This window comes from Aptenodytes forsteri, unplaced genomic scaffold, assembly GCF_000699145.1.
Source record: "Aptenodytes forsteri isolate BGI_AS27 unplaced genomic scaffold, ASM69914v1 Scaffold54, whole genome shotgun sequence".
In the NCBI taxonomy this organism is placed as follows: Eukaryota; Metazoa; Chordata; class Aves; order Sphenisciformes; family Spheniscidae; genus Aptenodytes; species Aptenodytes forsteri.
In genome coordinates this window covers 10,978,264-11,001,808 of record NW_008796044.1, presented here as the reverse complement: position 1 = coordinate 11,001,808, position 23,545 = coordinate 10,978,264, and the positions used below count along the sequence as shown (strand labels likewise).

The 23,545-nt window shown below is 42.2% G+C and overlaps 1 protein-coding gene across 6 annotated transcripts in view; it reads left to right on the top strand.

Annotated features, from left to right (window-relative positions):
* SGCD (sarcoglycan delta) overlaps positions 1 to 23,545 on the top strand; it is a 253,138-nt gene that overhangs the window by 66,828 nt on the left and 162,765 nt on the right. For 3 of the 6 annotated variants that reach the window (XM_009285792.2, XM_009285796.2, XM_009285791.2), the window contains exon 3: positions 7,178 to 7,377. The exons of the other annotated variants lie outside the window; for them this stretch is intronic. In XM_009285792.2, the coding sequence (XP_009284067.1) occupies positions 7,321 to 7,377 (57 nt within the window). In that variant the 5' untranslated portion in view covers positions 7,178 to 7,320. The remainder of the gene's footprint in view (positions 1 to 7,177; positions 7,378 to 23,545) is intronic. 6 annotated transcript variants of the gene reach the window in all.

The following is a 23,545-nucleotide window of genomic DNA, read 5'->3' as shown; positions in this document are numbered from 1 at the left end:
TAAAAAAGATGGCAGCAAACTTTTTAGCAGGGCCTGTTGTGACAGGACAAGGGGGAATGGCTTTAACCTGAAGCGGGGGTAGATTCAGACGAGATACAAGGAAGAAATTTTTTATGCTGAGGGTGGTGAAACACTGGCCCAGGTTGCCCAGAGAGGTGGTGGATGCCCCATCCCTGGAAACATTCCAGGTCAGGTTGGACGGGGCTCTGAGCAACCTGATCTAGTTGAAGATGTCTCTGCCCACAGCAGGGGGGTTGGACTAGATGACCTTTAGAGGTCCCTTCCAACCCAAACTATTCTATGATTCTGTGATTCTATATGGCAAGACATACAGTAAGAGCGTGTTAACATGGAAGCTACCTTAATTTGGGGCAGTAGGGAGAGTATTTTCAGCTGCTGTGGGTTATTGTATCTAGGTTACTCGGCCTGGTGATCTGCTTTGGCATTCTGTGTCATGCCAGGAGCTGCCTGAACAATACGTTAATTGTACATTCCTGTGCATTTCTGGTTCAGATTAACATGCTAGCTTAGCCTTTCAGTTTGGTTATGAAATTTGCTAGGTGAAATATCACTTGCATTCTTTCTATTAATGAAAACCCACACATAATCCCCATGTCCTAAGTACCTGTCCTGATTATCTACCGCATTCATAAGCACTACTTGCAGAATTATTTTGCCTAGTTAAAGTTTTATTTTGTATTTATTCTAATTGCCAGTGTTGCTATTTTAAAAGTTGCTAACCCATTGGTGGATATTCTGTTTTAATCCTTTTTGCCATTCCCTAGCAAGTGTCAGGTCGCCTGTTTTACAAACCCGTTAGGAGTTTCTGTACAGACACAACTGTTCGCTGGGGCTGGCCTGTGCTTCCATATGGTGCACATTAATCACGATTTAGCTATGTAAACAAGAACTTGTGTTTTATGCTGCATACGGTTGTCCAGCTTAGGTTGAATGAGATTTCATTTTGCTAAGTCATATAAACACACCTGAGACTGAAAACAATGTAACGTGACTCTCCATTCTATAGAATAAATCAGTTTGCTAATTAAAAGTCTGCTGGCATCGTTGATGATCATTACTTTTTATAAAGCCCTGGATAGGTCTGGGAGGGTGGTTGTTGGGGTTTTTTTTTTTTTTTTTTTTTTAATTGTTTCCTGCCTGTTTTGTCTGTGATTTCATTGTGTAGAAGAGCTACTCTTTACTTTTCAGTTATGGTTTTCATAGAGTAAATCTGCAAGTATTGTTTATAGTTGAAATGTTCTCAATTGTATATTTTCTTGAACAGCTTGGATTTAATAGCTGTTTTATGTTTGGAATAAACAAGTAAAAAAAAAAAGTAAAGGGCCGTGAATCAACAAAAGGAGAATAAAAACAAAGTCCTTAGAGAAATAAGTAACAAAACTGTATACCTTCTAACCCAGAAAATTCGTCACTCCTTTTGTCCATGTGTATGCTCCTGTTATTATTTTGCTTTGATTCACGTGTACTTCAGGGACTCTGTCATGCTTACTCTAGGTAGGAGCTATCAATAGAGCTATTACAAGACAGAAGAAACACAGCTTGTGTCAAGTATTCAACTGTCTTTTTTTCTCCAATATTGCAAATAGATAAGCTGTAGCATGTTACTTGGGCATAAAGTTATCCAGATTTAAGAAAAGCTGGGTATTAGTATAGATTAAAAGAACATCTAGGGTTGCAAAAGCAAAGACTTAATACTTGTATAGCAACCAAGAAAATTGAAAAGGATAGACATATTCTATTTCTAGAGAATTACATAGTCTTTAACACTGGAAGTTAGGAAGAGGCTTTCCCAGGGAATTGGTTACCTCATGCCTTCAGCATTTCCTCCTCCATCTTCTGCGCCACGTAGCTTATGTTGTTAGCCGAGATGGTAATGCCCTTGCTTGGTCAAACACAACTGCAGCCTTCGGTGTACAATCTGCTTTTGTTGAAACACACGTATTGGCCAAGCTCTTGGCTCTAAAGTCAGAGAAAAAATAGATTAAACTCAGTGCTGTCCTTCTGGATTAATAATGTTACGAGAGCGCAAGGTGCCCTCAATTATTACTGATGCTGGTGGTGCAGTGGTAGCACCTAGAGGCCCATCCCGTGACATGAGGCAGCAAGGAGAGTCCAAACACGCCATAGACAACAGGAATGTGTGGTTGCAAGGAAGGGAGAGTACCATATGTCGTTATGTCTCTTATAGATAATTACGAATGAAGAAGAGCTTAATAATTCTACGTATATGAATACACGACAGCTGACATGTATTTCTATACTGGTATCTTTTATACAATTTGCTGTGACCAAGGGAGACTCCTTTCTACTGTATTCTCAACCTTTCCTCCTCCCCTCCGCCCCAGTCACTTTTAGCAAATCTTAAGTGCAAGCACATGAAAAACATTGTTTTGATCAATAGTTTTTATGGCAAAATCCATAAACCGAAACAGTCCCTTTAGACTACTCAGAACAGGTAATTTAGACTACAAGCCCTGACACAACTTCTGTTTAAGCTTGGCTGGAGGATGATGCTCTAACATGTAAAGTGGAGTTGTCTTGCATTGACATTTAAATATAATCATAGGAGTAGATGGTTGAGAGCCCAAAATGAGACGAGAGCCACAAGTGACCGAGTGAGTTCCTGGCAGAAGAGCTGATGGGGAGGACTGCAGTGATTGCAAATGAGGCCTGTCCAGGAGGTAATGTGATTAGTGTTTTATAAGAGCAAAATACGTTGCAGAAATCAAATGAAGCCTGGAGTGAGGTGGAGGTGGCGGGGAGGAATCCCATAATTCCTCCAGTTTTATCTAATAAGAGCTTTATAATTTTCAGTTGTGGGTTTTTTTTTTCCAGCCTTGTGCTGGGGGTGTTTGAGAGTTATTACGAGATTTGAAAGAATGCTGAGTTTTTGATCTTGTCACAACTGAAAGTACTTTATAAATGTCAGAGTTGGTGCGTGAAAATCTGGGACGCCGCTCGGCTGCTTCGCTTACGAGAGCTCAGCTAATGAGGCCACAAGAGAGCAGGCTGCCGAGCAGCCGGGCGCAGTGGCCCTGCCTCGGCGAGCCCCGCGCTTCAGCGCGCCTTCCAGAAAGGGAGGAGGCGCCTAATGTGTAATGGCAAACAAATTGCCAACCTTAATAATAATTTTTTGCATTCCTGTCATACTTGGGAATGTTTACGCAGGTGGAGGGTTTTGTGGTGTGTAGCAGAGTTGTGGTTACCCCATTCTGTCCTGATTCTCAGGAAGACGTGTTGAGGGCTTATTGGACTAAGGCCCATGTGTTGGTGGTATGACCTATCTGCTGCATCCAGACTTCATCAGAGCAGGGCAAGATAACCAGAGCAAGGCATCTGGAAGGGCCACATGGGGACTGCAGCTGTGGCAAAAGGTTTGTTAGCTTTGTGAAGGTTTTTAATCCAAGATAAGCCAAGTAAACAATGTTACATGGGGAACATCTCACATCAGCAGACACCAAAAAGGTCAAGTGTCTAAAGTTAGATGAGATGCAGTAAGTTTTTCTGGACGACTTTTTTGAAGTTTCATAAACGTGCAACTTTTTAAATGCTCGCTAAGGAGTATGCTTTTTTAAGAACGGTGATTAAAAATTTCCAGTCTATTTAAGAGGAACAGGAGATCCCACCAGCTGCCATTCACATGCCTGAATAACTGATTTGTATTGGAGTCTGGCAAAACTATTTTGTTGAAGGTATTGAGCAAAGATAGTGACTTTCTCCTGGTATACCATAGGCATGTATTGATAACTAGTTTCTTCCTTCCAACCTACAGCTTTGAAAGTCACAAGCAGTGTCCTCGTTCAACAGCATACAGAAGCCCAAGTCATAACTTGGCAGACAAATGATTTCCCTGAGTTCAGGAAAACTTCACATCTGCTTTAATTTGTCTGCTTAAAAGAATTTGAACTGAATTGTGATCAATGGTGACACCGATGTCATGCAGACAGGGTGCTACCCGAACTGCTGTGTTGCATTCCTCTGCCAACATCTGTCTCTACTGATCTTGAGAAGCTCAGAAGTAAAAGCCTGTGCTTGAAGGGAGAATAAAGGGACCTACAATAATGCAATTCAGATGTACAGGTTAGGATACGATTTTTCTAACGCACCCAGAATGCCACTTTTTCCTGCGTAGAAATTGGGTGCTCAAGTTCCTCAGGGTTTTTGGAAATGGCAGGTGTCAAAGAGAAACTGTACTGATGGTATAGTAGAAAACTCTGTTACTAAACTGTGTTTTCCCCGAGAGAAAACAGGACTTTCTGAAGTGCTTGCTGTGCAAGGCATAGGTGTGTTTTAGACAGGAGGTTCGCTCTAGGAAGTGGCAACACACATGGTTTTGTGTCTCACAAGCATGAGCTTGTGAACGTGACAGTGGCCATGTAACTTTTTGGTAGATCCATTCAAATATTTGTAGATCACGCTGCAAGACAAGAATGTGTAAATACCAGTGAACTGCATATAAAATAGCAAGAATATCTTTAATAACTAAATAATCAGGCATCCCCCTCACTTTGCCCTGACCTGCTCGATCTGTACTCTTTTACTTCAGGAAAGTTAGCTTGATCTGAAATGCATAAGAAGGACTTCCTAGAATTCTGTTTTATTTTGTAAAATTGAGTGTCTGGCTGGTTGATCAATTAAATGGTGGTGCATGGCTTTGTTGAGGTCGTCATTTCATGACAGTTGATTTGGAGCACTTTAACACAGCATCCATTTTAGGTGTAATTTAACATAGTATCTGCTGAGAGAGAATTCAGGCGTCACGTGGGATCTTGTCTGCTGGTCTTTGCTGAGCAAATTTGTTGAGTTTGGGTTTTGATGACTGGAAATGAAAGCCATGGTAGTTAGACAACAGCAGCCCTATTAAAAAATTGCAATCTGACATTGCTATTCTGGGATCCCTCGAGGACCAGGAATTTGGGGAGATAAATGGGATTCAATCACTCTGGCTCTGGCTCTTATGCCTCTCGTGGTAAAGGAGCATGCAAACAATGATTTGGAATTTATTTTCACTACAAAATGGATCTTTGATCCCAAGGCAATAAACAGTAAAAGAGCAAGCAGCAAAGAATCAAATGTTACAGGAGCTCATGTTAAAACAAAACCTGAGATTTCTACTGGGAATTTTTTATGGCTTTTCAGAAGCAGAATCTCAGATGCATCAAACACTTGCAGTGTGATATTTTTAACAATTACAAGTCCAAATATGTGCGATTACCAACAGTAGGACTTTTGTCAGGAATGACTGCACCAAGTTTAATTTAATGTACTCAGCCTTGTAATTGTTTTTTTTTAATCTTGCTGTGCCAATGACAGCATTTTTTTATTCATAGGTTTTATGTTTTATATCCTCCACAAATCACACATTTAAGACAGTTTTGTTTTGCAACATCTCTGAAATGCTGGCTTATTAGCAAGCCAGTCCATGCCAGATTATTTTATTATCGATAGACTGTATCAACTGTTCAGATAAAGTTGCGTTCCTCATGCTGTTCTGTTAAGGTTTAGTGGGACTAAATCACAAAACATTGCTTTGCTTGGAAATTGAATCGAAAAGATCCATCTATGGTAAGATTACTTGTTTAGAGAAAGCTGCTCTTGCATTTTGAAGATTTTGCTGGTTTTCCCTCGCAGTTTGGGTGCCTGGACAATACCCGGCAAACTTGAAGTGCCTCAGTGCTCCAGTGCTCTGCTGAACCGGGATCTTACTTTTAAAGGATATTTTCATCTTTGCTTCCCAAAGCTCTGTCTTTGTCATAAATAGGAGATAGGAAAGCAAACTTGAATTTAGAGTTATATATAACATTAATTTTCTGTGCAACATAACCAAGAGCTACTAGACCTGCTGGTGACAAATGATGCTGGTGCCTACTTGTTCTTATTCTTTTCAGGCTGCATGTGATTATAAGGGCTAATCCTGCAGACAGGGTTTTCTCTTTTTCTTTTTTTTTTACTTGCTTTGCACTGAAACACTTGCATGTGCATTCAGGATATTACTTACTTCATTCCGGCACTTTTAATATGAAACTTGCCAGACTTTTATCCTGGGCTTGATAAGCGGTTACCTATGGGACGTGAACAGTGTGCCATGTTTCTGTGTTTGGTGTTGAAAGTGCCTTTCAGCCTCTTGCACCTGGACCTCTAGCAGCTTATGCTCGCTTATAGGGGATTACAGAAAGTAAGTAGTAAAAACAAGGCTTCTGTCAGGATTTTTAAATACAATCCTGCGGTTTGCACTTTCTTTGGAAATTTTGTAGGGCTCTGTCAGGCAAATCAGGTTGATCACTACTGACTATGACTTCTTTTGTAGAACAGATTACTGGGTATTTCAGCGTGTAGCATGTTACAGTGCTTGAAGTTAGCTGACTAATGATCTGCATAATCTTGTATATATGCCTTTAGCAGAGATACAGCTATACATCTTTAGCTTGAATTAGTCAATATATAACTCTGTCTATTCTCAGTCTCTTAAAAAAAAAGTTAAATTCACTGTGATAAAAAATTCAAGAACTCCTTCTGGAATCTGCAATAAGAAGAAATATTGTTGGACACACCTTGTAGGCTGTGTTTCAGAATTTAGGAAAAGTCTGGCTCATTGTCTTTCATGCTATATGTCAGGCCTCTGACATTATTCCTGTATGTCTCCTGGGAAGTATTTCACATTGAAGAAGGCTTATATGCCTAGGGAAAAAAAAAGTAAGAACAAGAGGAAAAAAAAAAAAGACAATTGCAGTGACAGAGGTTAAACTAATAGAGGCTATGGTTTAGAGAAGGTGTGGAAGTGTATTTACATTTCCCGTGTGCTAGTGATTGTTGCCTGGACCACGGCCAGTTGGATCAATATTGCTGTTTTTCAGCGGGTTTCCCGGGTGCCGCCCCGGGATGCGTGCCTGCTGTGTGCACGCCCAAGCACTGGATTCCTGTGCACATCACTTGTTGTGACTGGGACAGCTCAAGAACTTTATACTTCTGGATGGAAATAGAAAACCCAGTATGCCTGCTTCTGCAAAGTCATGGGCAAAAACATGCCTGTCCTTGTCTGCGAAGAACTTGAGCCTTGCCCCTCTGGTCTTCTTGCAGGTTCCTTTTTAAACACTTGTGGTTTTTATACTGTAACCCACTGGAGTAATTTTCTGTGCTCCCTGTTTTTCCTTTACAGTAGACAGGGAAACATGCTTCCTTGGAGCACAGGCACTGAAGTTACCCACTCTCATTGATCTAGTAACCGCTCACTGTGGGTCTTGTTTGTGGATGGAGGAATTCACATCTGCACAGAGAAATACAAATTAATGTGTTTGATCCATGGCTGGAGATGTATTCGGAAGACTAATCTTGAACACCAGAACCTGTTACATTGAGGTATGCTGACGTGACAGTGGGAGAAACTTTGTTGAATCTTTAGGAGATGGTTTGCCCAGCTGGGCTTTTAAAAACTGTTTTCTTGTATTTTTGGCAAAAGAAAAATGTTTTTTTCAATGAAAAATGAGTCTCATGGTCTCATTTTGAGTCCTAAAACACAAGTATTGATTTCATAAATATAGACAGTGCCCAACTTAAGTAATTTCTTCAATGTATGTTGACTTTATTCCTCAGTTGTTAATGGGCAGAACTTTTTAAAGCAAAGTGAGATAGTGTGTTTTGACTGATTATACTCAGTAGTGGTATTTGCTCTCAGGAGGCAGGAAAAAATTCCCAAACCATTTGATATTCTGGTACCGGTTAGTATTTAGCTGTTATCAGTTAGTAACTGAGTGTCATTGGCAGAAGAATGCAAGACCCTCAGTCTTCAACACCTGGATATAAAAGTCTCCAAGAAACACATACTGCACTTTTTCTAAGCTGTAGGTCCATCCCCCCAGTGTGTATTTCTGTGTGATTTATAATCGAAGTCTAGGAACTGGCCAGTGCCTTGCTACCTTCCATTGACAGCTTTCGGCTTTTTTGGAAATATTTTAGCTTCATGCATACCGTAGCTGTCGGCGTGATTCAGAGCCTTTGGAAGGAGAGCTTCCTCTTGTATTTTTTATTTGCTTAGCAAAGCTTTGACTATATGGCTTTGTATTTCAGAGTCTTTTATGCCAGGGAATCATTTAATATTTCAGAGACACAGGAAGGCACCTTGGAGCTTGCTACATGTCTTGATTGTTTTTTAACCTTATCCCAGTATGATATGCTCTCTAAAGAATATTCTCATGTAATCCTGCAGGGAAGAATAAAGGTAATACAGTTGCCTGGCATTAAATACTGTAAATCAGAAGATAATAATGACAAGTTTGAGAAACGTACTAAAAATAATGACAGGCTTGTTTCTGAATAGTAAATGCTATAAAGCTTTGCTTTAAATTCTGACATCCATCTGAAATTTGTACCCACTACCTACAGTTATGTGTTGGGGGGCTGTTTGCTTGTTTTGTACTTCAGAGAAACCGACTTGACTGTATGTACTAGTCCAGATACAGTTCTCTCTGGAGGAATTCCTTGGCCAGGCTGTAGGAAGATGTTTCTGAGAACCCAAAGAGAAATAATGTGAAAAACGTGGCCAGCTCTGTCCCAGGGCCATTCCTCTCCCTGGGAGAAAAGCAAGAACCAGGGAGGGAAGATGGCCCATTTCATATGACTGCCAACAGGAGGGTGACATTTTCACAAGCAGGAAAGCTTGAAGCAGCCTGAGCTCCTTCTTAAGGCCAGCTTATATGGGACAAGTGTGGTTGTGATATGATTACAGTGAGGATTTCTGGAGGAAAGCTTAGCAGTGGTGCTTTCTCAAGGATTTTGGAAGCCCTGTGTACCGTTCCTCCTGCTTCGTTCCTTCTGGAGGTCTTTCTCAGAGTCTGTATCACCTTGGCAGGTACAAAGATATTTCAGAGAAACAGTATGCCCTTCCCCATCCAGGTCAGGCTGCTCATCTGAGCCTATGCAGGGCAATTCTGGTGGGAACTGGGTGCAGCCTTCTCCCCTGGGTGCTGGAGAGTGGGGCAGGGAGACTTCCCTGGGGACGAGGGCATCACAGATGCCAGGTGTAAGGATTTGGACTGCACATTCCATTATACCTTAAGGTAGTGCCATTTGCCTAGTGGGAGGGGATATAAATGCCTAAATTATTACTGCATTCATGGTACTTGATTCACATTTCCATTCACAGGCTCTGAGGAGAAAATGTTTGCATTTAAATCTTTTTAAAAAAATTGGAATTAGAGATATGTGAAATTGCCTAAGAATCCTGTAAGGTGTAAGGGCAAACCATACATTAAAATAAAGGTCCTGCAATTGCTGAAATGGTGACTAGACGTTCGATTCAAGGCACTGTGGCTTTCTTCTCCTGACCGTGCTGTGCAATCAAAACCAGCCCAAAGCAATATATTCCCTGGCAGCTCTGATAAAGACTACGCATGGTCCTGCTTTATTGCAGTGGCCCCAAGAAAACATGAGGCACAAACAGATTCAGAACCTGGTGTGGGCAGTGGATGGTGGTTGCCTTGGGGCTTCTGGCAGTCAGAAAGGTAGAAAGGTGGGGACAACATCTGCTGCAAAACCCTGTAATAAATATGTCTACTTTGGATGAAGCTGTGTGGGCAGACTGAACCTGATGAGGGGGTGGTTTGTATCTAGAAAGCTGTCTGGGAGTGCTCATGTGAAGCATCTTAGTGTCAGATGGGAAGTTACGCATATGCGTATATGTGTGTGTATATGTATAAATCACCTTGCTTTTTTCCACTTTGACGTGAGTGTTGAAGTGTTGTAAGTCCATGGCCATTCTGAAATGAGAAAGCAAGAAAATGATCAAAGCAGATGCTGGAAATGATAGTAACATAGTATGGTCCTGACAAATAAACGCTAAATAAAGCGATAAGCTTCAGACTGCTCTGGGACGAGGGCTGTCCCAGCAAGCCTCAAAGGCAGGCTGGCTAATTTAACCATGAGCCTAATCAACTGGCTCTTTCTAATTACCATGCAAAGAAGTGACAGACTAAAAACTGTTTCTTAAGTATGTTTCTATCTCTTTTGGCAGCTGGTCTCTGGGGCCTGGTGGACTAAAACCTGGAGGCAAGGTTGGCTCATTGGGACAGCCCAGGCAAACCTCTGACCTATATATGCTTAATTTCCACATGAACGTAATTAGAAGGTGGATGCAAACAATGGATTGCATGAATTCCTCTATGAAATTGAGTAGACAATGCCAAGTGTTGAGCAGCTTCCACCCATGCTGCAGGAGAGGGGCTTGCTGTCAGAGCAGCTCATGGCGTGGAGGTTTTAATTGCCATCCAGAGCTGATGATTCATGGATTTGTCTCTTTCCGTTCCCTTTGCCTCGGCAGATCCTGGATGTCCTGTTGACAGCTGAAGCCAAACAGCTCAAACCCCGAACTATTTATCTACCCTTCAAAGTCCTCCCAGCCTCCTCCTCTTCCCGTTAATGTTGACGTTAATGACAGCTCCACCGCTGCCCTGTGTCCCACAGACTCACAACAGTGGTGTCACTTCTCACTCCTCCCCCATCTCCGAGGTTTTGTGAAATGCTTCTGCTTTTCTGCAGCATCTGTTGAATGTATCTTCTCTCCTTCGTTTCTGCCACTGACACTAACTATAGCATCCATCTCTGTGGCTTTTCTGACTTTTTGCATTGTGTCTCCATATGTAAACTCAGAATGATCTACTACAACCTGCATTTCCCTTCCCTTTCCACACTCTTGCCAACACCAGCATTCACCATGGACTGGTGCTGGGTCGGGGGAGAAACAACCAGTAAGGAAATAGGGAACTGATTTTAATTTCAGAGGACTGCAGTACTCTTGTTGTTATGCCCAGAGGAACACAGGCTTTAGTATTAATCCAAACATGAGATTTCTTGGGTTCTTCATGCTTTTGCTTTACTTCAGTGATAGGTGCTGCTAAGTTGTTGGGGTTTTTTTAGCAGAATATAGGAAATAGTGAAATGTGAGTTGCTCTTAGTTTGTCTGAACTTCACAAATGGACATTGCTGCCTGCTGGGGGCGGGGACAGGGGCTTGAAAGGTTTGTGTAAATGAATCAGTCTTTGAGATATTTAAGTAAAAAAAATCAACTGGGAGTATTTCTGCCCTCAATTACACACATAGGGCATATTCAAATAGCCGTAGCATATTCAAATCCCACCTTATTCCTTCAGCCTTAGGCCACCATATTTATGTCAAGGATTTCCCGGAGAGAAATAGGCAGTCGTGCTCGGTGTAATGTATGCAGAGGAAATGCAGTGCTTCTGGGGTGCATTTATTTGCAACTCTTGGTCAACCATAATTTGCACAGTGACAACCATATTACACTCTTGCATGGGTTTTCATTAGATGGCAGGTGTTGTTTATTTAGAAGTATCTAAATACATTTTTTTCATATAAAAGAGAGGCACAGAAATAAGCTCTTTGTGTTTCATAGGGTTGCCAGGGTAGCAGTAGCAAAATATAGCAAATCAACAATGAGATCTGCAGGAATGAATACAGACTATGCCCAGAGGCTATGGAAGGCACCAAGACATATTTCAGGCTTTATCGGGAATGAGGCAAACATTTGCACGGCTCTGAAAGAGCTTCTGGCTTTGCAATGAACCGCCATAAAATGACATAATTAAAAGTTACATTGTGTTTGATTCTTTTCTAACACTCAGTAATCAAACACCATAATCGGAACGAATTATTGCATTTGTATTCTGCCATCCACTGAAAAAGATGCATTGCTTGGCTTATAGCCTTATCCTGATTTATTAGGTCTAATTTCAGAGACTGGCACAAAAAATGAGTCAGATTCCCGAGGGACTTGTTGCATATATGCAGTGGTACCTTTAAGATGCGTGTGCTTTTTCTGTATGCTTCCAGTTGTTTAGAAGAAACTTCCAGGTTGTTTTTTAAATCCGATTGGAGTGTGCAGACAAGATGAAGGTTAAGCCGAGGAAAGGTTGATCGGGACACAGATATGCACACTTCACTGTGAGGTTGGCAGCTTCACCTCTGATGTGACCTCCAGGTGCTATGAATGAAGCCACAGGATTAGTAACAAGGCACACGCTGAGCTGCCAAGTCTCTTGTAACAAGACAGAGAAGTGGAAATAGCATTTCTATTCAGGGTATCAAAATCAACCCTTGAAGCATAGTATTGCTAGTTGATTGCAAATAATGGAGCTGCAAAATGATTTCTGCACAGGAACGTACTGTTTGGCTGTGTTGCAAACTACTTTCCATACTTGTTTCGATGACCATGAATTATTTAGTTTGGTATAGGTAGAAGTTTTCTGCAAAATAGGAAAACAGAAATAGAAATTCAAAGCCAACATTTTGATGTAAAAATTATCCTTGTAAGAAAAAGTAAGTTGTGCCTAGTCCAGTGAACTTTTAGGGTATCTAGTAAAGCATTGGTCCAACTCTGTCCTTTCTGAAGGACACACTGTGGCATGCACTGGCATTCATCGGTAGTCAGAAATTACCAGGGAGATGGAGATGGTAGTCTGTTTCCACGTGCTTTTCAATAGTTGTTTGACATTCAAATTAAAATAAACCATACAAAAAAGTGGAAAATGTGCTGCAACTGTTGGAAATGTATGGGAGTAATAGTCTACAGCAGGCAATACAAACAGTTGGCAAAATAAACTTGAAGTGTTGGGCTGCGGCTGATGATTTCACAATTGACAGCTGCCGATTGTTTGAGCAAAGGTCACTTTTCCACCAAAGTCTGCCAGACCTTTGGGGAGGGTTTTCTTACTTGGTTCTGAATTTTCTATTCAGCCTGATTTCTATTCAAAGCAGTCTGGAAAGCTAAATTCATATGTCAAAACCTAAAACCGTAGGTCAGATCCAAAGAGCTGGGACTCCAGTAGAGAAGAGGGAGTTTCTGAAGAGGATTGAGAGATTTCTATGGGTTGTCTTTCTCCATGATCCTTGACACTCCCTTACGCCAAACCACGACCTCTGTTTTCAGTTCCGCGCTGTGGCTTGAGCTCCATGAGCAGAACTGTGCATCCGTCGCTCCCTCTCTGATCAGATTAGCACAGGTTAATGATCTCCCGCATCTCAAAAGAGGCAGCTGCCTGACTTTTGGTGATACCAGCTGTTTAGCTGGTGCCACTCTTTTCTTTTGTTCTTTGTCAACTTACCCCTCCTGGTTTGGCAAGTTGAAGCCATGTGAGCCATTTTGAGGAGGTACAGAGTAAACTTGTTGGATGCTCTGCCCCAGGGGCTGTGATTTATTCACTCCCAAATGTTTATTGAATGGAAAATTGCCTAGCTGTTCTCACCATGTACAATGCCCATGTAGTCTCCTGCCAACAGTTCAAATGCTGGGACTTGGCAAGCACACCCAGCTTCTTAAAATGTAGGCCTTAGAGGCAAAAGTTTTTTGAAACTAACAGGTGCCTCTGAACTTTGATTTAAACTCGTAACTGTCACCTGGGTTTTGACAGATGGGTAATGAAAGATCAAGACAGATGCTGGTAGGAGTCTTTTGAGATGTGCTGCTATTAGCATTTGCTCTGAGCACATTTTAAAGAGAACGTAAGACTAACAGTTTAATGTCTGTTAGTCATCTCACATTGGAGAACTCCTGCCAGAGGAAGTGAAATGTCTAACTCAAAATTCATGAGACGGGATTGGTAATAAGGAAGAAGCAAAGGGAGGCACCAAAAGATGAGCTATAGCCCCGAACCAGGAAAAGAATAGAAATGAAAAGGCAGATCAAGTCAAAGTTCTCAGATATGGGGCCATGTCAGTCAAAGCTTCATTTCCCGGGGTATGGGCTAGGATAAACCACCTGTAATGAAGTCTCTGCTGGCTGTGGTATTAGCTACAGATGCATGGGACACAGTGGAGGAAATAAGATGTTTCTTAGAGTGACTGTTAAAGTTGTCAGTGGAGAGTGGTACAGAATAATGCAGATAAGCTTCTTAAGTCACCCCTGGATGGCAGCTTAGTTGCACCTCTGCTTACCCTGGATCTGGCTTTTACATATTCTTTAATATAATACTTTTACAAGGGCTCAGAGTGTGATATTTTAACATGCTCCGGTAGCCCCATATTCCATAAGTAATGAAGTGCCAGTGAAGTCGGAGGGATTGTCTTTTGAGGAGGGAGTCGTTCCACAAAACTCTCTTCTGTTGAATTTCATTGCATTTACCTTCTGTAGCACTGAGATGTCTCGCAAGCTGCTAAACTCTGGTCCTAAACAAGCCAAGTAGTTTCTCTTTGTGCCAGTCTGTGTGTATCACTGATAACATAAATCTGCATGTGCCACAGTGATCTGTGCCGAGATGTGTGAGAGGGAACGAGCCAAGAGATTTATACCGGTTTGTACTCTCCTTTTTCCCCTTGAAAAACCTGCACTGCCCCATTTCCACAGAGAACGGAGAGGAAGAGGCTGTCTTGGACAGAGGGACTGTGCTAAATTGTGTGCTCCTTCTCTCCAAAACCTGCCAGAGACCTGTTGGAAAACCCTTGGGAAGAGAAGGCTGCTCAAAGCGATGGCGACTCGTGCTGCCGGCTGCGTGGTTGTCCTTCCCACACGGCTCTGCCAGCAGTGCCAGTCCTGCAGTGCATGGCACCACCGGTGCCTCTCGTGCTGCCTGGCCCTGGGCTCTAGCACAGGCTGAGGCAGGGGGCAAAGCAACTGGGAGTGGCTGGGGTCAGGAAATACAGAAATCATGGGGTTTTTTTAGTTCCAGCTCTGATCCTGGATGACCAGCTGGGTCCTCAGTCCCCAGGAGAGCACATGTGCTCCTCCACCTAATCCCCTTTTTCCCTTCAACGAGCTTTTGTGCCTTTAAGAGGATCCAAAGCAAGAACAAGTTTAACTACAATAATTTTGTGAAAGACACAGACTTTTCAGTTCACTTCTCCCTCAGTGTTTCCTGACAGTTACCAGTGTATTTTCTAACAGCGTGACTGTCATGAAATAATAGATCAGTGTGTGAAAACCTTCAGACCCTGAGAGAAGTGTTGGAGGTCACAAGGTCACCTCTTTGGGGCTATCAGCATAACTCAGAGCCAGTGACATCCACAGATTAATTGCCCTTTTATTGATTCTGAATTGACTTCCTTAATTAAGGAGAGTACCACTTGGTTGCATGATTGGTTTTGCCATTTTCAAACTATTAAAACAAAAGCTTGGAAGTGAAATCCTTTGCCGTGTATAGACTCTTCCTTGGAAAATGTTCTGATGCATTTAACAGGCTTCCCTGCCTACAGTTTAAATTTCCCTACGCAGTTTAGATTAATTGGTATGATTATTTTGGTATAAAATGCAGTGAGGACTGAGGACTTGCAGCATCTGGGACTACAGAGGCAGCGAGGGGCCCTGTCTGTATGTGATATTGCGATAGAGATGCTTTCCTTGGAGGAACCAAAATAACTGGCAACTTGGAGAAAAACATTCCCTTTTCACGTGGCTTGTCAGTATGTTAAGTGCTCTGGAGACAGTGCTTTTGTGCTTCTGCAGACATTAAATCCTGTACATTTCATGGGCTGTGACAGTCCTGTTTTCAAATGTTTTAAGCATTGTGCTTGGGATGACGTAGCCAGTGGTGGAAATGCTGCTGAAGGGATAATGCTGATGCTAGAAAGAAGAGGGTGAAGCATTTTCCTGGAGTACCAGCCTTCGGTCCTTCCCTCACGCTGTTCTTTGCATGGATGCTTAGACCATAGAGGGAACACAGAGATTTGGGAAGGGAAGATTAAATTCATAGTTAAAAATTTAAAAATTCCCACATAATTTCTTGCAGCTTTTCCCACATTAAATTTGAGGTGGTGGCAGTTTGGGGTGATTCTCATATGGATTCTCCTCTCCTTTGCCACTTGACCAAGCGCTCAGGGAAAGAGGTGATGTTGAAGTGAATGCTGTTAGTCCTCAGGCTGCAAGGCTGTTCCTTTGAAAGGTTTTGACCAAACTGGAGGGGGGAAAGATAGGAATATTCTCCAGACTGCTCTCATTTACTGACTTCCCCCATGCAACAATAGTGATGTCAACAAAATTGCTGTTCTGGCAGGGTGAAGGGGGAGTTTCTTGGGGCGAAGTTGATGTCTGGGGCAAATGTGGCGCTCTGCAAAGCTGTTCTTCAGGGAAGCAACAGCCTGATGGGAAAACCAAGAAAAAAGGCTGTCATTGTATGTCCCCTCCTGGCATTTCTGAGCACGCAGTTCCCCCAGGACCTCTGACTCACATGGAATAGGACTTTCTTTTGCTTCCCTTCCTTCTTCACCCTGCTGCTATTGGGCATCCACCTGCCTCTTGTGTTGGATCTTGCATGTGCTCCAACTGCTCAGTACAAATAATTGGTATTGGAAAAGCACCACGCAGGATAAAGCTGTCCAGGGTCACCTTCTGATATATTGTAGTTGCCTTAGAGGCTGTAACTAAGGAGAATAACTTGTGGTTTTGCACTCGTCCTAACGCGCTGCCTGCACTGAATGTAGGACAACATAGGGCAAGTTGGACATACTGGTTACCTGGAAAGTTTTAGGAGAGCCATCACTGCAGGTGATGTGAAATTGGGTGGTTTTTTTGCTCTTCCCATCTGCAGGATTTAAGATCACAACTGTGACTTACTTCTCTGGGGACAGATCAGGTGCAATCCCTGCTGCTTACTCTTAGTCATAAGCAAAGCACACTGTTCCCACCACTGACCCTGCTTTTAAAATAAAAAGTATCCAGCAAATGTATTATTTTTTTAAGAGATAAATGTTGGAGCTAAAGAAATAATCGTAGTCCAAAGAGTTTCAGATGTATTTCCATACATAATAGCTTTCTGAGTGTGTGTGTGTGTGTATATTCCACAGTAAATACCTATTCCATTTAAAATTAATTCGTATAGTTATAATGAGGCTATTGTGATAAAAGGTGATTTGCTGCTTTAATGGTTTGAGTTCCAGTAGGGTAAGAAAACCATGTGTTTGATCTTCACTGGGTGCAAATCAGCGTAGCCCTATTGAACCCCAAATTGAGGATCCAGCTCAGCTGATATCTGTTATTCTTTTCTGACTTGTATTATGTAGTTGAATGCAATTGTCCAGCCTTCCCTACCTGAAAACAGAACTTAAAACTACAAAGACAACAGTTGTCTGAGGTCAGCAGCTTAACTATAGCTGTTCAGGTTGCCTTTTTTCCAGCTTCCTCCAGCAAATTTCATTTTATCAGCAGAAATCTGAAATGGGTGATCTTCTAAGTGTAAGCATTGGTTAGAAATGCTTGGGGGTACTGTGGGGAGCTGCCCTTCAGACATCACGTGCTGCCCTTGTCTGAGCTGGGAGGCTCCCAAAGCGCTTCGTCTTGACGATATGGTTCTGCTCCCCATCCAGTTGAGTGTGCTGGGAGATGACCTCAGGTGGAGATGCCAGGACTGTCGCCATCCTAAACTTGATAGTGCAGTATGAATGTGATGGCAAAATAGCATAAAGAGCATGTATTGAGCCAGAGAGGGAACAGGTCAGGTCACCCTCCCTGGCTTTTGTCATTCATTGGGTATGTTCAGGAAAGCTGGGGCTGGATGTCCAGGGTTAACTGGCATTTAACACAGTTTGAGGAGGAAGAGAGCTCCAGAAAAATGCCCAGTGGCTGCAGTCACCTTTAGTAGCATCTCAAAATTGCAGCCATGATTCAAATAAGGCTGGTTCTACTTTTTGCTTTTTGAGGCTCCTCTGTCCCCTGTTCAGAATTTGGACATAGACTTGCCAAAAATCCCCACTGAAATGTTTTGTTCTCTGAAGATATCTTGGAGCAAACACAGTACAATCCACGTGTGCTGCAAAAATTCCTTGAGGTAATTACGGCTATACACGCACTCACAACACCTTCGGACACACGCTTCATAACAACCTATAATTGGTTAATCACAGCTGTCCACGCGTTCACGACACCCTTCTCATTGGTAGCTGCCGGCTGGTCTCACCGATCTCTGCCTCCTCCTTATCCCGGGTGTTGTTCCGCTTTTGTTGTTCATCACGTGGTGAGGCTCCTTCTTCTGCCCAGGGAAGGATGGTCAAGGTCACCAGCCGTCTTTGTCAGCATATCCCTGCTACTGTTAAAAACATGGGTTGCTCACGGAACCTAGATCGTGCCCCTGCTGTACCAGCCACTCCTCCACACATCCCAGTGCAGCATCTTCCAGAGGAAACCCAGCAAGCCCAGTCTGTGTTTGAGATAGGTTTATGCAGAGAAAACCACAGGGAAATGCAACTGGACCAAGAATCAGCGAGAGGGAAACAAATCCCAGCTGAAGACAGACAGTGTAGCTGGCTGTTAAAAAGACTGTCTGCTCCATATTTATAGCTTTTCACAAACGTACCTGTATCAAACACAGGTGAAGGTCATTACTTGGTTGAAGCTGTAAGGAAAGGAATTGTATGCACCTATCAGGTATAACACAATGAGAATGTGTCTTTTTCCTTCCCTGGTGGCTGAGCTATAAAAGATAAGCCTTCTACAGCTGCTAGCCAAAGATGACGCCTTTGGTTAAACAAGGGGAACTCTTGCTTTTAGGCTTCAGTTCCATAAATTATTGTGTTGCTTCGATAAATCCATGCGAATTCAGTAAGGCACTTAAGTACAGCTTTGCCATTAGGTACATTAGTGAGCCTTAAGCATGCATCTCATAAAGCAGATGCAGATTTACGGGTCTGGGTTAAAGGGTCTTCTCTCATTAGGAGGGTGCAAAATGTCTCACAGGCAGATATCTCTTCTCAGACACTTGATGTAGGTGTGCCGGGTTGGCCATGCAGCGCTGCCCCCCATCCCGGCTGCTGTTTGGTTCTACGGAGCACCCACTAACTTGCTCTACTCACGGAGGGGTTATTCCTGGAAGTCCTGGGTTATGAAATGCGTAAGAACCATTGCGCCAGTCTGGGTAAAGTACAAAACGTTTCTTCTTCATCTGTCACTGGTAGTGGATGCTGAAATACGAGCAGTAAACAGGATGGATGAAGTGATCCATCCCAGGCCATACGCTCCTAGTTCCTAACAGTTTGTAGTTCGCAAGGACTTTCTGAGCCAGCAGTTGTATTTAGACCACCATGGACGTGCCCTCTAAGAATGTGTTTAACTCCTTTTGAAAACCATTTAAACTTTTCAGTAGTTCATGAGCTTGGAAGATATCCACTGGGATGACGGTTTTGCTAATTACAATAGTTGCTGGTTATATATTTTGAACTGATGCTCTTTGCTTTTGTAGTCAGCCAGAGACTTGAGGCTGAAAGCAGGTATGAAAAATGCAGGATTTTGCCATCTGCTTATACTGAAGTCCATTGGTTTTGGTAAATGGCAGTCCATTGCATTAATTGTCTCTTGTTGTATGCACAATACCTAGTGGTATTGGCATACAGTTTTTGCTAATAAAAAATGTCATAGTGTAAGTACCATGTTCTAATTGCATTGGCCGATTTCCATCACAAGCATTAATTTATCATAATACTGTTTGGAAATCTCTGTGAATTGCTGACGTGAGATTTGCCAGCTGCTGGCGGTACTGCAGTTCGCCTCATGTCATGTACCAGTGTTACTCTCTTGTTCAAGTAGGAGCAGTACAAGGGCTGAATCGAAGCAGTGTGTCTAAGCATTTAAAAATAGCAAACAGATTATTTTTATAAGTGGAGCCAGGGTGGGAAGAAGCATTGTCAATTTGCATTGGGAAAGAGAGCAGAACAGGGTTTTTTGAAATTTCTTCTAAAGCTGCAACCATTTTAGTGTGAGGTAACACTAGTTTTAGTGTAAGCCGTGCAAACTCCAGCAGATCTGGTGCGTTCCACTCTAACATCAAATGTGGCAGAGCTACATGAAAGGAGAAGATGATTTACATTCAAACAACAGCAATTAAACTAGGGGTACAAATTATTCTATAATGAGACTGAGCCAAGGTCGCATGTCAGTGCATTAGACTTCTAGTTCACATGTAATCGTAAACCTTCAGTATGAAGGTTATAAAACTCTTTTCACCAATATTTGTCTGCCTGAAAAATCTATGAAGCATTAGCAGCAGCTTGAAGCTATGAAGAGGAACCACTCAGCTTAATTTACATGTAAAATATATACAGCACAAGCTGCAAAAAAGATCTCTTGATGTTTTCCCATGATATAAATATTTGATGTTGTTTAGATTTCTTTCCTGTTCTTTTATGGAGGGTTTTCTACTCAATTAAAGTTGGGTGGAAACACATTTTCTGCCCAGTTTTGTACCGGCTTCATGGAGACTGATCAAAATGAACAGATTTAAAAATTAAATTTATTCTTGAAAATGAGATTTATAGATATTTTCTCTTTGGGGAATATGTTGCTTTATTGATTTCTTCAAAATAAAAAATACTGATATGGACTATTAGAAGCTGTAAGGTGGTGAATGCAATTCCTGGCACTTTTATTATTCCAACACTCTGAAAAGAATTTGTTCAGCTAATTCTTGTTCTTGCTGATAGGAAATAAACGTGAAAGCCCCTGTACACTGATGGGGAGAATTGACCTCTGCGTTCCTTATATCATAACAGTACAGACTGTGCAAAATACTCTCTAGAGAAAATTTTTTACATGGGAAAGTGATCTTGCTTTTGCCTGATTCTTAGATGCTGAAGAGCAGCATTGCTGGGTCCAACAGTCTGGCTGTCCTTAAACTTCTGTAGAAACATAGCTGATGTGGTGTTTCAGGGCCCAGTCCTGAGCTGTGCAGACATATCATCTCCAATAACACTATACCTGATTTTACTTCGTATGGGAATTAGTCAAGAGAAATTTGCTGAGGGTAGATGTATATGAAGCTCATGTGAACTTGATCACAGTGTAGTTTACTATGACATTTGGTTGAAAAAGAACCAGAGAAATAGGGCTGTAGAGTGAAATCCTCCTCATGTGGCTCGTGAGGGAAATACAGAAGTATTTATATAACTTAAGTGAGTAAATTTGGTCTGCTTATTCCAATACCAAGTACTACCATTGAGCTGGAGTACTTGTAATTTTTATCTTTTAACGGAGGTAGAATGACATAGTTATTGCCTGATGGAAATCCCTGCTTTCCCTGCTCGTGGTCATAACTCCATGATTTTTTTTTTATATATACCATATTTATGCAACGCACAGAAGAGAGAAATTCCTGCATGTGTGGTACAGCCAAAATCAACTGTGCAACAGTGCAATTCAAGTTCATAAGTTTCTGCATGTTTTTAATATGCCAGTAGACTCCAGAAAAAATCCCATTGCAAAGAAATGCAAATAAAAACAAAAAGGCGTGGCAATTGCTAATACCTAGCACTTACATCTAAATAATGATGATTCTAGTAACAGACATATAACTAAATTTCTGGCACCAGCATTTTCACTACAGCAAAGCAACATTTTAACAGCATTCCTAATCAGCATATGCCACAAAACAGAAACTCAGCTCAGTGCTACTTAACTTGATGCTTTTTTTTCATACAGTGTTTCATAAATAACTTTAGGAAGTGAATCTGATGATGATAATAATTTAATAATTATACTGTTGCTGTATGTAGCTAAAGACTTCTTCCAGAATAACAAACAACCTGCTAGAAAATCTCTAAGAACTCCCCATGCCTGCCTACACTAATAATACAGTAGTGCTTTGTGTGTATATAGCCTTTTTAAAGGCACTTTCATGTTAATTATCTAATTAAGCCTTACAATTCTCTTTGAAAGTAAGTAAGTATTATTATACCTATTTTATGGAGGTGGAAACTGAAAAATAAAGGCTTGATGTCATTTCATCTTACATTATACATCTTGCTGGAGGGTTTAGGTGGGAGCACAGGCACCCAAAATTCCCCTTTAGGTAGCAGAGACAACCAGGACTCTCCGGTAGCTGATTTAACCCACCTGAGCTCTGCCTGACTTCTGCTGAGAGCTGCCCTGGGATCGGCCGGTGGGAGCACTGGTAGGTTAGGTCCGAGCTCACTGTCACTAGTGCTTTACTGCCTAAAATTTTGAGGGGAGGAAAAAACCCCAAAGCCAAATCAATAAAGCTCCCAAACTTGTTTATAGCAGCGGTCCGGTGTCCAAGCTGTCTTTAGCATCTTTCTCAGTTGGAAAAGGTCCCAACACTTATAGGGTCCACTCGCGTTGCAGGTGGCCCGCAAGGTCTTAGAAATGAATCCATTAACACCGAAAGCTTTTTCAAAGGCCTGTGGCAGAGGTCTACATTTACCTGCCATGTTGTGGGATTGCACTTTGAGTCCTTACATGTAGAGAGAATGAGGAGATGGGAAGAGAGGATTTTCTTGCTCTTTGCGAGCGGAGTGCCTAAATTTCCATGCCTGTCAGCAGGGATCTGGCTGTGAGCAGCAAAGGATCTCTATGGAAGCTATAGGGCCTGTTCATACTGCAGTCCCTAGGCTAGCTTCAGCACATGTGGAGCTAATTTTCAGCTAGATATCTCAGGCAATGCTATGGTATGTATTTGGTGGCACAAAATTTGGCAGGGAGAAGTATCTCTAACCTTCCTCCTCCTGCCTGGCAAGCAGCATCCACTCTAGCTAGCTTGCTGCACTGTTTGCAGTGTTTTGAAACAACTTGTGTAAGCATCTGTGAAAGTGTTATATGTATAGTCACTGATGAAGTTTCCAAATGAGTGAAAAAAACCCTAAGAGCAGAGATGCTTAACATAAGAAAAGAAATACATTTTGTAGATGATAGTTTATAGTAATGTCTCTTTACTGGAGCGGTCTGCAACCTTTCATGGGCCACAGCTGCAGTACTGAAGGAGCAACACACTATAGGCAGCGCCAGTCTTTGCCCTTCTTACTGTTTTGGTGGAAACTTCTTGATTTCCCATGGCTGCGGGTAGCACTGGAAGATCCTACAGGCAAAGTACTGCTCTTAAGCCTCAGGTTGTGGGCTACTGCTTTAATAGCTATATTTCCTCTGACTTTCCTGTGCAAATTCAATAAATAATTCATTAAGTGACTGTGGCTGATGAAGCTTTCTTCTGTGCTAGCAATGATTCAGACATCACTTTTATCTTTTCTAAGTCCTAATGCGTACTTAGTGAGTGACTTCACTTGTTCATCGGAAGCCATAATGCTGGAAATTTAAGGCTTGTATGCTTAAGCAAAAATTATAATCAACTTAATTAGGCTGTGGTTGGCCCGAGAACATGCAGTGATGGAGGAGATCCAGAGAGTCATGTCCATGCGTGACCAGGGAGAACCACTGTAACTGGGAGCAATTCCCTTGGCATGGAGGAGTCAGGCTGTGAACAGTGGAGACCCCATCCACAGACATGTCCCTGACAGGGCGTCCATCCCCTCTGGCAGGTAGGTTTGAGGCAGTAATGATTTCAGCTGCAACTGCTAAATCTACCTGTGATGATGAATCGGTGCCCTTCGTTACAGCCATCGCCGTCACAGCCACCACGGTAGTGACGCCAAGAGAAGCGTGCTGTTGTCAGCCGTGAGGAAAGATTTTTTTGGACATGAGGAAAAATTTCTTTACTGAAAAAAAGTGGTTAAACATTGGAACAGGCTGCCCGGAGGGGTTGGACTTGATCTTAGAGGTCTTTTCCAACCTTAATGACTATGATTCTCTATG